The 13,417-nt window shown below is 36.4% G+C and overlaps 1 protein-coding gene across 1 annotated transcript in view; it reads left to right on the top strand.

The window, feature by feature from the left end:
• The window catches only part of Fatp3 (Fatty acid transport protein 3), a 29,119-nt gene extending 16,083 nt beyond the window's left edge, over window positions 1-13,036 (top strand). Inside the window, exons 2-13 of the mRNA XM_076446465.1 lie at window positions 2,697-2,847; window positions 3,010-3,247; window positions 5,400-5,631; window positions 6,743-6,944; window positions 8,620-8,812; window positions 9,468-9,611; window positions 10,758-10,895; window positions 10,978-11,044; window positions 11,211-11,301; window positions 11,376-11,529; window positions 12,325-12,380; window positions 12,445-13,036. Coding sequence (XP_076302580.1) covers window positions 2,697-2,847; window positions 3,010-3,247; window positions 5,400-5,631; window positions 6,743-6,944; window positions 8,620-8,812; window positions 9,468-9,611; window positions 10,758-10,895; window positions 10,978-11,044; window positions 11,211-11,301; window positions 11,376-11,529; window positions 12,325-12,380; window positions 12,445-12,543 — 1,765 coding nt within the window. The 3' untranslated portion in view covers window positions 12,544-13,036. The remainder of the gene's footprint in view (window positions 1-2,696; window positions 2,848-3,009; window positions 3,248-5,399; window positions 5,632-6,742; window positions 6,945-8,619; window positions 8,813-9,467; window positions 9,612-10,757; window positions 10,896-10,977; window positions 11,045-11,210; window positions 11,302-11,375; window positions 11,530-12,324; window positions 12,381-12,444) is intronic.
• The last annotated feature ends 381 nt before the right edge of the window (window positions 13,037-13,417 follow it).

Raw genomic sequence — 13,417 nt, 5'->3', positions numbered from 1 at the left:
TTTACACTGTCCAGAAGCCTCCCACGCAGAGAATATAATTTCAGAAAAGTATTATACCTCAGGTCAAAAAATTTCTGATCCTGGAGATTTTACATTTTCTGTTGCATGTGACGACGATAGTTTCTCGAGCAATTATACGATAATTAGCTATGTTGTTGCATATTGATCTTCGAAGGTTACTGTTGTTAATTTTGCCTTTTGTGGAGTTTTTCTTTGCAGTAAAATAGACTTTATAATTAATTTATGATTTATAAATTATATGCACACGCTCACTACATTGTCTAATGTCTCGGAGATAGAACAAGAACCACATCGCAACACTAAAACTACCGAGTCTATCCAAATGACAAATTTCAGATTACTTCTTTTACAATGATTGAAATTATGCAGTGCTGTGGATAATTATAAACTCACACATTTCCTGTATTTTTTCATTATTATTTCCAAGAATCCACTTTTCTATGTTAACAGTTTCTTGTTATTTCTTCTTCGTGCAATGTAGTATTCAATATTTCAAAACAAGGAGATTTGAGCTGTGAATATTTATAAACTCAGAATTTATAAAAATATATTTATAAAATAAATCATATTTAATTACGGGAATATCAAGCGATAAGGGCGACCTACACGATTTTCGTCAACTGTAAAACGTGCAGTTTTAAGGGACATATCAAAAACTGGAACTTCTTCGTCTAAAATTGTGAGTCGATTTAACTTGAACTGTGATTCCAGTCTTGTAAGAAAGTGGATTGCACATTCTGGAAGGTTTAAATATCAGAAATGTTTGTGCGAAAACCGCCATTACAAAAGCGTCATATTGACGCTAAGACGAAAATTTGCCGAAATATTCATTCAAAAAAATAGTGCGTGGAGACATTTGGGGAATGAAAGAAAGATCACGTCGCGAAGAGCTCAGGGAGGTGGATCAGTCATGGTTTAGGCTGCCTCTAAAAACAATTTCAAAAGTAAAATAGCTGTTGTAAACGGTAGAATGAATGCTTCTATGCATTTCGCTTCTAGGACTTCTGCTTGCTCAGAAAGCCGGCGAGGTAAGGTGTATTTACTAGCAGGTTCTTTCAAATGATCTTAGGAATATTGAAATTAAAATATCGCCCAAACTAATATAATAATTTTTCGACGTACGTGGATAAATACCTTTTCATATAGAATAAACAGCTGAATCGATTGGTTCGATTTGAGACTCCAAAAGTCGATCTTCATAAGCGTTTGACTCGTCCGTCTACAAAAAAACAAATAATATTAGTACGTGCATATCTTGAAACCATTTAATCTCCATCAAAACATTTCCCGCTGCGAATAATAATAATGACGTAAATCAAGGTGATAATATCTTGTGAGACACCCTGTATATTACGAGTTTGTTGGGTCCAGGTAGCGATTGATCGAACAGAAAATTGCCGGATCGGTAGCAAACACATTCGGATACGGTGAAGGAGAATTTTTAGACACTTCGGCTAATAGAACCGCGATCAGACAAGTGTCAAAGGAGCAATGACGGAAAGGTTGTATTCGTGTGACACATGTCACGCGCGTGTCGTGCCGCGACATTAACCAATTGATTCCAAGAGGAGAGGATGTGACATTAGGGGAACGTGGTAGGGGAAAGGACACGTTACTACCGATCCAGAAAATATACGAGCGTCGTCATCGACCGTACCCCAATTAGCTTCCCATCTAATCGTTTCATTCAATCCTTTTCCGACTGACCCCTTTCCCATAACAGAAATGTGTCGCGTAGAATCTATGGGATTGAATCTATTCTAACCGTCATTAATTCTAATTCCCTTACGACTTCGCCGAGGATATCGTTTCATAGAACAAATTTCCTGTCAATCTTCGCTCCTGTGCATTTCTGATCTTCCTAATCAGAGAATAGTTGCCAATCTTGCGATCTTCCGAAGCAGAAATATCGTTTCGTTTCATCGTCGATATTTCATCGTCGAAAGCAAGAATTGGACAGACACATCTTTTGAATTTTCGTTATTGGCTCAGCTAAAAAAGTTGTAAAAATCAATTTTTACTATTGTTTTTCACAATTCCGTCCAAATGCATTTTTTCAACATGTTTCTTACACATCATTTACTAAACTAATTCTTCTAGCCTTACAGAGAAATTGAAGTCGTTTGGTCCATTCATAAAGAAGTTGTTCTGATTTAAAGTGTGTGGAATCAGTTATGCTCCTTACCGTAGGTCCGGAAAAGATTTGTTTCCGAGTTATTAAAGTTTCTGTGCCACAATTCTCGTCACATCGTCTTAAAGGCCCGTTGAAAGGCATCAACAATGTTTTTGAAGTAATCGCCGGTCTGTGTTTACGTTATCGAGGTGTACTATCCTTGTTTACAATTTATTTCAATAGTTTACTTTGCCGTACGCGTGTCGTGTGTGAGACGACGAGCTGAGTCGTGTATCGAGACAGGAGGACATATTGAACATTTTCTCTAAGACGATGTGACGAGAATTGTGGCACAAAAACTTTAATAACTCGGAAACCAATCGTTTCCGGACCTATGTTCATATAACTTTCTTTTTTCTTCTCTAATAGGAATCTATTAGAAACGCCCTGCACAAGAAATTTTGATTATTTATTTTTGGTTCGAGTCAATTAATATTCGGTATCTTGTTAAATATAGGAAAATTGAAAACAGTAATTATGAGACCAATTTTTCTGGCTATAGGGGTGCGTATAGGTTCATCCGCGTCAATATTCTCTTATGGTGGTGGGAAACGCGAGAACTTACGGTGGCGAAGGTGTTCTCCAGTTACGCTGCCGCTAATCCTGATAAAATCGCCTACATCTTCGAGAACAGAGAATGGACCTATCAAGAGGTAAGTTCTTAATCTTGTCGATGATTTGCTAACAGAGCAATAGAATCAGCGAAAACCCGAGAGATGATTAATCGATTTAGCCTGTTAGCAGCTGGCATTCGGTACCGTTATTCGATAATGAAAATTCTTATTATTCACTAACATGATTGCATCGTGATGCAGCTGGAAGAGTACAGCAACCGGCTAGGAAGATACTTTGGTTCGACATCATTGACACGAGGAAGCAGGGTCGCTTTGATCATGGAAAGTCGACCCGAATACGTGGGCACGTGGCTAGGTTTGAGCAAAGCTGGCTACGTGAGCGCGCTCATTAACACGAATCTTCGTCACGATGTGTTGGTGCACAGTATGAAGGCGGCTGACTGCAAGGCAGTGATTTTTGGCTCGGAGTTTACAGATGGTGAGTTCATCGACATGCATTCATTAGTGTATAATCATTGAAGAAACCAATAAGTTAGATGACCTGCTATCGATCACATTAGGACGCGTCTGTTGTATAACAGGAATAACAGACGTCGTTTATTGATGCTGATTAATAGATTAAGAAAAACATTAATTATTGATATCTTTCCTATATCGGTCTATCAGCTATATCGGGCTATCCGATATCGGTACGAGCCCCATTTTACCATTCAACTTTGTCCTTCAGACATTTGAAGTATCTTTCAAAACAACAAAGATATTTGAGGTAGCAATGTTAGGTGACTTACCCTGTATACATATATTTCTTCTAACAATTGTTTAATATTCTTCTAAAACTATTACAAAATCCATTCGTTGTTCCAAGGTCATACTAAAGAATGCAAACTGGCCAGAAATGGTTTAAGCTGAATTAAATTGTTCTATTTAGTTTGTCAGGTAAATGCTTTTTGCTGTAATTTGGATGAATCTAAAATTTACATCTTGTAATCCAGAGATTTTATGTTAATTTTCTACGATACTGTTATCAAGTAGTTACGAATTAGAATATCTTTTACCATTACGTGCTTCACACGAAAGTACGTACGTAGAATATTCAAATGCCCGACTTCGTTCGAAGCATTCGTAAAGGTATCTTCCGATCGATTTATTATTGATTGGTTACGCTCTTTGCTTTCGTGATTACTGTTCGTTCAGACTCGACAGCAAATTGTCAATCGTATGTATAATGAGTTATACAAACGTTGAATCATCACAATGTTTGAGCACACCATAATTATTCATTAATGCACAACTTTAGATGCACAACTTATGCAAGAGATACAAGGAACAGGAACCAAATGTAAATTTTCTTTCAATGATAATGTAGGCGAAACTGAACATTTAAGAATTTTCATGAGCAAGTAATAAGTCGATCTTCTCTTGAATTTTTTCAATCTCTCTATTGCTTCAACTGATTCATTTCTGTCATAAGTGAATGTCATACTTGATATTTCCATTTTTCAACAATCGCGAACACATTTCGAACAATTCTATACAGGGTGGGCCGAAAATCGTAGTACAAACGAGCAGGGGATGATTCTACATACGTTTCTGCACTCCAAATTCACCCTTTTCCAAATCAAATACACCTTCTTGCATTACTTCAGCAAATAAAGTATTTTTAAGTATGTTTTTGTAAAAGAAATCAAATTATATGTAAATTAATTGTTAAGAAATTCAATATTTAAAGTATTACAAATATGTACATCAAATACTTATTTAAAGGTAATTACTAGACTGCAGAACTTTATGCATTTATAGTAAAATTGAGTAGATTAAATTCAGAATTGTTGAAATATTTTAAAAATTGCAGATGTCAATATATGATTTCTCTTCTCTATAAAAATCATTGAGGGAAGAAATAACATTCAATTTGGTTTCTATTTCTTGAAATGAATGCAGACAATTTTTATTTTGTATAACGATCCGCAGTATAGTAATTACGAATTCGTTGTAATGTACGAAAACTGTGTGTAGACATGGTATATGCATTGTAGCCACTTTTTTATTGATTATTAGTGAAAGTACATATGTATTTATTGAAACGTATTTAGTATCGAGTGTTTCCCTCGCAGCCATCACACCGTTCACTTGTGTCGAACGTCACACAGCAGGGAGTTCTGAACTTGAGTTCTGAACTAAAGGAAGATGCGGTCAAGTGTAATAAATATGTTGACTGCGGATGTTTATGCAATTTTCAATTTATGTAGACAAATTTTAAGAAAGTGGAATGAGATAGAATCTTATTTCCAGTGGTAGTAACCTCTGCAGATCTGAAGCAAATAAAAATTGTACTAAATTCTGTAGAATTTTAAATTCTACCCTTTTTTGTGAAAATTTTCAGGAGCTATAGATGCATAAAGATCCGCAGTCTAGTAATAAATTTTAAATAATCTTAATGGGTGAAATTGGTTTGCTAAAGGTTGAATTTAGAGTGGAAAAAATCTATAAAAGAATAAGCAAAAATTTTCGGTATTACGGTTTCCGACAAAATAGAGTTTGAAAATGCAGCGAACACGCGTGCTGTTAAATAGGAATCGTCTGACGCGTTTGATCATGATCAACCAATTCTACTTCCTGGTTTCTTTCAGCAATTCGTGACATCAAAGACAAAATCCCAGGCCTAACTTTGTACCAATGGTCGGAACTACCGGACACAGAGCGCCTGGAGGGTGCGATTGATCTAAACACAGAAATTCGCAACGTAGATCCGACACCTCTCTTCGAAGAGATCTCTCGTGGTACGCCTCGTGATAAATTGATCTACATCTACACGTCAGGAACTACTGGCCTGCCAAAGGCCGCAGTCATCACTAATCTCAGGTATTTTCACCAAAATTTCATCGAGCAAAACAAGATAAGCTTCATCTTCGGCTACTCGACATTATCGAGACAACCTTTGGATCTGAATTAACCTTTGGATAGAAGATATTAGTAGAAACAATGGGCCAATTGAACGGTTAAGGTTAAGGTAATCTCTGATTGAATAATCATTTATGAACGCATCGCGTTCTGACTTTTAATTGGGTGTTGATAAATTGCGGGTGCTTACATGAGCACAAAGCTTTTATTGAGTCATCGATAATGACTGTAACAATTCGATGAGGAGTTGCTGTTCCGGTTATTGATCCAAACAAAGAAGAAAGTTCAATTCACTTTCTTAGCAATTTCTTTTCATGAATGATTTCCGTAAAATTCGCACACGATTTTGCCTTTAGAAATTGTTAAAGTGATGTAAATGAACATTTCTTAAATCTGTTGTACCTTCAATGAAATTGTTTTATTTGACGCTTTGCAATAACGTTTCACGCTGTTAGAATGAGTCAAGTGAGCCTAGAATTAGAAGCTTCGTTGTCCTCGTCATTTTTAGCGGTACACAAAATGTAACGAGTAGATTTAAATTTGTTTTATCTAGCGACAGAATTGGGCATTAATCGATTAAAATTTTAGTCACGATTGTTTGATTAATGTGTACGATTAAAAAAAGAAATCGTCGAAAAATCGACGATTGATTCAATCGATTAATGAAGCTAATCGTCAATCGTTGATTTAAAAATGAAATCATCGAAAAATCGACGATTGGATCAATCGATTGATGAAGTGAATCGTCAATCGTTGATTAAAAAAAGAAATCATCGAAAAAAAACATAAAAGCACGTAAACAGAGTTTGTATTGTATATAGACCAAATGAAAATACACCTAAACTCAGTTTACATTTTTTTCAGTATTCATACGGTTTTGATTCCGTATTTCATTTCGAAATTTCAGATAGTTAATCATTAATCGATCATCCCAAACTAGGAGATTAATTGTTAATTGCGATTAACGATTGAAGTAGAAAAGTCGTCAATGGTTGATTAAATTTTTGTCCAACTTTGTCTAGCGGACTATGTACTCGTCATGTCAGTGACTAAGCAAGACCTTTTGTTGTAGATACATGCTTATGTCGTGCGGAGTACATTACATGTTGAACCTTCGTTCGACCGATCGAATTTATAATTCGCTGCCACTTTATCACACCGCGGGCGGACTTATCGGAGTTGGCCAGGCATTGTTGATGGGCGTGACAGTGGTGCTTCGCAGGAGATTCAGCGCTTCGAAATTCTGGCCAGACTGTGTCCATTACGAATGCACTGTAAGGTCACTCGAATGAATTTTATTTCAAATTCGGAGAAAGCTTGGAATTGGTTGTAGGGGAGAATGGGGCTATGGTGGTCAGTTAACCCTTATGTAGCCAACCAAAATATATACAGGGTCATCCGTTTTCAAACGGCCAAACGTTAACCAGCTGTAGAGGACCCCAAATTGAACAACTTTTACCCCTATCACTTTTTTTGTTTCGGCCTTGATTTCCAGATAATTGCAAAAAACCATCATTTTTTGAGTTTACATAAAATTAAATATCTCAGGACTCCAAAGATGAATCTTGATGGTTTTTCCTTTGTTTAGTTTAAAATAAGTAGGGGCATCTTTTTTATTAAATAAACTTTTTTGTATGACCTTCGGATAAAAAAAAAGGAAAAAAAAGTGATAGGGGTAAAAGTTGTTCCATTTTGGGTCCTCTGCAGCTGGTTAACGTTTGGCCGTTTAAAAACGGATGTAGATTATTTAAAACCTTTCGTATTTAACATTAAGACTATAAATTAATATATTGGGTTGGCAAGAAAGTAATATCGGTATTTTAAGGTGCAATAAAAACAAATTAAATTTGTGATTTCATTAACAATAAGTGTGATTTCATTCATTGCTATTCATTGATATACATTGCTTGAATAAAAAGATTGGTTTTATTTCATTTTAAAATAGCGAAATTACTTTCTTGCCAACCCAATATTAGCGAACAAAGAATGGACATTCAGAGAAATTTTGTAGGGTTCAGTAAAGTAATAATTATTATAAAATTAAAATATATCTATTCAACAATAAACAGAATTAGTTTCTGAAAACCAAATGAAACTTGTTTTTCTCGTTGTTACGCAATGGTTGAGTGGTGATCCTGTACACGTGCACCAAACACAGAATAGTAAGGTGTGAACAAGAAAAATTACAAACTTAAGACGTGTCATTTTATAATTATAATACTGACCATCATTGCCAGTCTGATGAATATACAGTGACTGTAAAAAGTATTCGTACACCTTTTAAAAACTTTTTTATAATTGTACCATACGACCTGATTTTTTATAATCAATTAGAAGTATTGGTTTACGAAATGATATGCAAACAAGATTTTCCGAAAATTATGATTTACGAGGATACATGCAAAAGTAAAAAAGGCATTTTTAAAAATTTTTTTATTTGGGCCCTTAATGAAAATTTATACACATATTGTTATATTAGTTATACACATACTGAAAATTTCATCGAAATCGGTTGACGCATCGAAAGATGTACGATTCTGTGAATTTTAAGCAGAAACTGATCAAAAGTCGTGTAAAACTACGATTTTCACCATTTTTAAGCGCTTGTAGCTCATGTGTATGTTAATCGATTTCAATGAAATTTTCAGCATGTGTGTAGATCTACAAAACATATATTTTAAATTTCCTTTAAGGGTCTAGATAAAACAGTTATAAGAAATACCTTTTTTATTTTCGCATGTAACCTTGTAAATTATAATTTTTGGAAAATCTTTTTTGCGTATCATTTCGTAAACTAATGCTTCTAATTGTTTATAAGAAATCAGTTCGTTTGGTACAATTATAAAAAAGTTATTCTATTTTAAAGGGCGTACGAATACTTTTTACACTCACTAGTTTTACTAGGAAAATGTAAAATGTTTGTCGTTGCATGAGATTATTGTTTAATAGGTTGCTCAATACATCGGCGAGATATGTCGATACTTGCTCACGGTACCACCGAATCCCTGCGACAGGAAGCACAAAGTTCGTCTGATATTCGGAAACGGGCTCCGACCTCACATCTGGAAACCATTCGTTGAAAGATACAACGTCACTCAAATTGGTGAATTCTACGGTGCCACCGAAGGAAACTCTAATCTCGGTAATTTGAAATATACATATTTCTAATTTTTAGAAAAGCGCACAAAACCACTAAAGAAATTATTGTAAACGAGCAGCTACAACCCTGCTCTAATTGGTTGTCGAGATAAGTGTTAAAACTATGTTACCGTACTTGAAAAAATTCGCGTTAGAACTGTATTGGTATTACCGTTAACACTAAATCTACCACGGTCAAATGACCAGTTTTATATTTTCCAATTATCGAAATTATAAAAATCCATTTATGGAAAATACTATTGAGTTGGCAAATAAGTTCGTCCAAGTATCTATTATATTGAAAATTACAGACAATCTTAATATAAAATTTAGTGTTGCCATTTTTACAAGGCAATATTTACCAGATATAATATTTTTAATGCTTGGTAGGTTTAGTGTTAAAACACGGGACACTTTCGACGTGAAAATTTTCGATTTTCTTGAAAACTGCAGAAGGCATTTTCAAAAAAGTACTAACTAACTATGAGGGATCAAGACACTTCAGACGAAATACGCACGAAGATAGGAAAAGTATAGTACTTTTTCCTAAAATCTTACAAAAATTAGTTCAAATTTATCGACCTAAATCGTTAAAATACCTTTGAAAAACACCCCTAAAAGATCGTTAATATTTGTTATGTCTGTCTTATTTTTTACAGTGAATATCGATAATAAAATTGGCGCGGTGGGGTTCGTGCCACTTTGTGCGGGTTCCTTGTACCCTGTGGCTCTGTTAAAAGTGGACGAGGAAACTGGAGAACCTGTCAGAGGACCCGACGGCTTGTGCGTGCGTTGCAAACCTGGTAGGCTGATTGAATATGTTCTGCGACCTGCAACTAACGTTTTCCGACGCCGAACACCTATATCCATAATGCCTGACTTCTCATCTCGCGTGATTGGTGCTAAATAGAGTCTAATCAATAGTGTCAATAGAATCTAAATACGTCATTACATGTACACGCGTATTTCACGGACAAAAGTTTAAGATCACTCTAAAGAAGACGATAACTTTTTAAATATTGTACTATACGATTTGAACTTTTTTGGGAAACTAGAGCAATTAGTTTACTAAAGGATGTGAAAAGAAATTTTTTTCAAAATTGCAATTGATCGGAATTGTTGAAAAAATACTAAAAGTTGAATTTTTAACTTTTTTTTGTGGGACCATATTGAAAATTTAAAAAATATAAAAAATCGGTTGACGCTGCAATGAGCTACAAACGTTTAAAGATGGTAAAAATTGAAACCAAATTTTATTTCATTTAAAAAGAAAAGCGTAAAATTCATATTTGATAGATTTTGTTTAAAATCTTCATATGACGAGTGTGACTCGTTAAAATACGGCAAGGGGTTAAAAAAGTTTTAAAAGTATCTGAAAATTACTGTGGTTCACTGCAATTCCTCTTGTACAGGCTCATATTTACTATACATGTAAAGCATAATTTATAATTTATCATATACATGTAAGAAGAAAGTTAAAATTGAAACAGTTAGCATCGCATTGATATTTTGAATACTACAATGAGTTATTAATTTTTGCCGATCGTTGCGGTCGCTGTTTGTCTTCTTCTTCGCTCGCTATTCTCTTATATGTCCTAAATATCTAGAGCTACTAAAGTTACTCCATACCATCAATTAAACCACTAAATACGGTAGAAATTAGATCGTATTTAGTGTGATTTTAATCATAAAAATGCCACAAATAAATTGGTGAAATTCCCATTAAAAAATAATGAAAAATAAAGAAGTTTTGTAATTGGATTAGTAGTGGTTCACACCAATATACCCTGGCATGTTTATACCGCTTGGCGACCGAGGCAGCTGGAGCTTCTTGGCCCCTCGCGGGGTATGCCGCCAGTGGAAAGGGTAGACGAACGAGCTTAGATCGCGGGATTACTGTATTTGTTCAGTGAACGAGGAATTTTCTTGAGTGTTTGTTGTTGTTGCAGGTGAGCCAGGCATCTTCGTGGGCAAGATAAACCCAAAGAAGGTACTAAACGACTTCTCCGGTTACGCGGACAAAAACGCGTCCGAGCAGAAGATCCTGCGCGACGTATTCCGGAAGGGCGACCGGGTCTTCAATTCTGGTCGGTGATTGGTTAAAACAAAAACGGTTTATTTCGTAGGAGACCCCCGAGAGCCATGATTAAACCGCGTTTTTCGCAACAGGTGATATTTTGGTTATGGATGAATTGGGCTACTTCTACTTCAAGGATAGGACCGGTGACACCTACAGGCAAGCCTATTCACTATTTCCATGATCGTACATAGTCTGACCAGGACACCGTTCATTCACGAACGAATGTCGTTCCCAAATAATAGCCCACTAATTGCGGAAAGTATACGCTTCGAGGTTCTCCCATCATTTTCGACGTTTTTAACCAGTGCCATAATGATCGTAGGTGGCGTGGCGAGAACGTTGCTACTTCGGAAGTTGAGGCCATCGTCAGCAACGTGATTGGGTTGAAGGACGCGGCCGTTTATGGTGTCGAGGTGATTGTCAGTGGAGAACAGGCAATTCTTTTTTGAGAAACCATCGTTTTACAAATATGTCGTGTAATTGCTAGGTACCTCACGTCGAAGGGAAAGCCGGTATGGCAGCTGTTTACGACCCGGAGAACACTTTGAACATCAAGGAAATGGCGGAGGGTGTGAAGAAGGCATTGCCATCTTACGCCAGGCCCGTTTTTGTTCGAGTCTTATCGGAATTGCCAATTACCGGTAATTATCTCACGATTTATTCGACACAATGATGTCAGTGTACCAGGGGTGTGCGGGTACCGGAAATGGCAGTCGGTTCTGGGTGCCGAAAGTTATATTAAAGCAATATTTGGATACTCGAAGTTAAAGTTGGGGCAAGTCTGTGATTAAAGCAGCGATAAATAACTCTGTGCATATTAACCCTTTCACTCCGTTTTCGCCGATAATGCGATATTTGAAATATTAACTTTAAAACCACTGTCGCTGCTACGGCGACAAGACTAGTTTGCTTACTAATATAGTGCTGGAGTTGTTGGTGTACTATATGAATCATTAGGCTGGAGTGCTAAGGGTTAAGATGTCCAATCATCGGTTGTAACAATATTTCGATTTGTAGTAAACACCGTGTACTAAACGCTGATTTGATCGCACACTTGTCCCAACTTTAACTGCCATTTCGGGTACCCGAACTTTGTAAACTTTCGGGATCCCGACCTGACCATTGCCCGAATTGATCCGAGGCTTGGGTAGCCGCACACCCCTGCAGCAGTGGCGCACCCACAGGGGGGGGGGAGCCAGGGGGCCAAGTCTCCCCCACCAATAAAAAAATGTTCAGCTTCCAAAATTAAAATCGCGGAATAGCCCTGGGTACCGTTGATAGATATTTTGGCTTAAAAAAAAGGTCATCACGCAAAACCTAGGGCTGGGTTCAACTCGGCCCCCCCAAACAAAGATTACATCCTGGGTGCGCCACTGCCCTGCAGTGTACCTATTATTCACAATATCAATCAGATTAATAATCATCTGATTCTACAGGTACATTCAAGTTGAAGAAGAAGGATCTTCAGATGGACGGTTTCAACATCAAAAAGGTAATCTTTATTGTACTTTCTCCACTCTTTGTACGTAAACATTGATTCTGGCTTTTGTCCGCAGATAACGGACCCAGTTTATTTCCTGGATAACTCTGGTGTTTACATGAAACTTACGGAGCATCTGTACAACGACATCCTCGAGGGCAGAGCTCGGCTATAAACGAACTGAACTTTTATAGGCACGATCCTCACCGGAAAAAGCCGATGAAAGTCGAATCCCGATTTTTGTACAATTTCTATTTATTGATAGGGTGGGGGAGTATATCGTATCGAAATGTTATCGATCGATCGCCGTTCGTCATGGCGGGACGTTTCACAAGAAATTACAGCGAGAAGATTGCATTTATATATATATATATTTTTACACCTTTATCCTGTCCTAAAAAGCTCATAGATATTCTCAAAAAAAGGATCTGTGATTCGCACAATCTCCTATACTTGTAGTATACTAATTGTCCCGTGTATACCCAGTTCCCTTGAAACTTTTTAACGGTTATTGTAGATATATAATTTGCGAAGAGAGAATTCATAGAGACACTAAGACTTCGGATTATTTTGTAAGGAGAAACAATAAGGACTGCGAGGCTGTAAAGTAAACGTTGTAAAATCACACGTCAGATCATAGTTTAATAAATTGTTCCCTGTTAACGAAACGTTACACGATTCCACGACTCAGTCGATCTTAATTTCTGATCACCCAGTAGATGTAGCTAATGCGCAGATCATACTGCGCTGTTTCTTATCGTTATCAGAGAGACAAACATTCTCAAATTGTACAGTCAACGGTAAAAGATATTCCATCAATAAATCAATCTTTAATCTTCCTCCTGCTGGCAATAAAGTTGCAATAATTGGTATAATTATAGCACAGAACACAATCCCCCTGACTGTTAAGAGGAGGAAAATTCTTTCAAACACTTTTGTTCTTGGGGAAGTCAATTGTTCCTTTTCTAACAGTTGAAACATTCGAGAAAAATCAATATTAGGTTGCAATAATTGGTAAATAGTTGTTTCCGACGTCTTACGATAATTTT

This window comes from Lasioglossum baleicum, chromosome 2, assembly GCF_051020765.1.
Source record: "Lasioglossum baleicum chromosome 2, iyLasBale1, whole genome shotgun sequence".
NCBI lineage: Eukaryota > Metazoa > Arthropoda > Insecta > Hymenoptera > Halictidae > Lasioglossum > Lasioglossum baleicum.
Note: the sequence above shows the minus strand (reverse complement) of the source record. Positions and strands in the feature narration are given on the sequence as shown.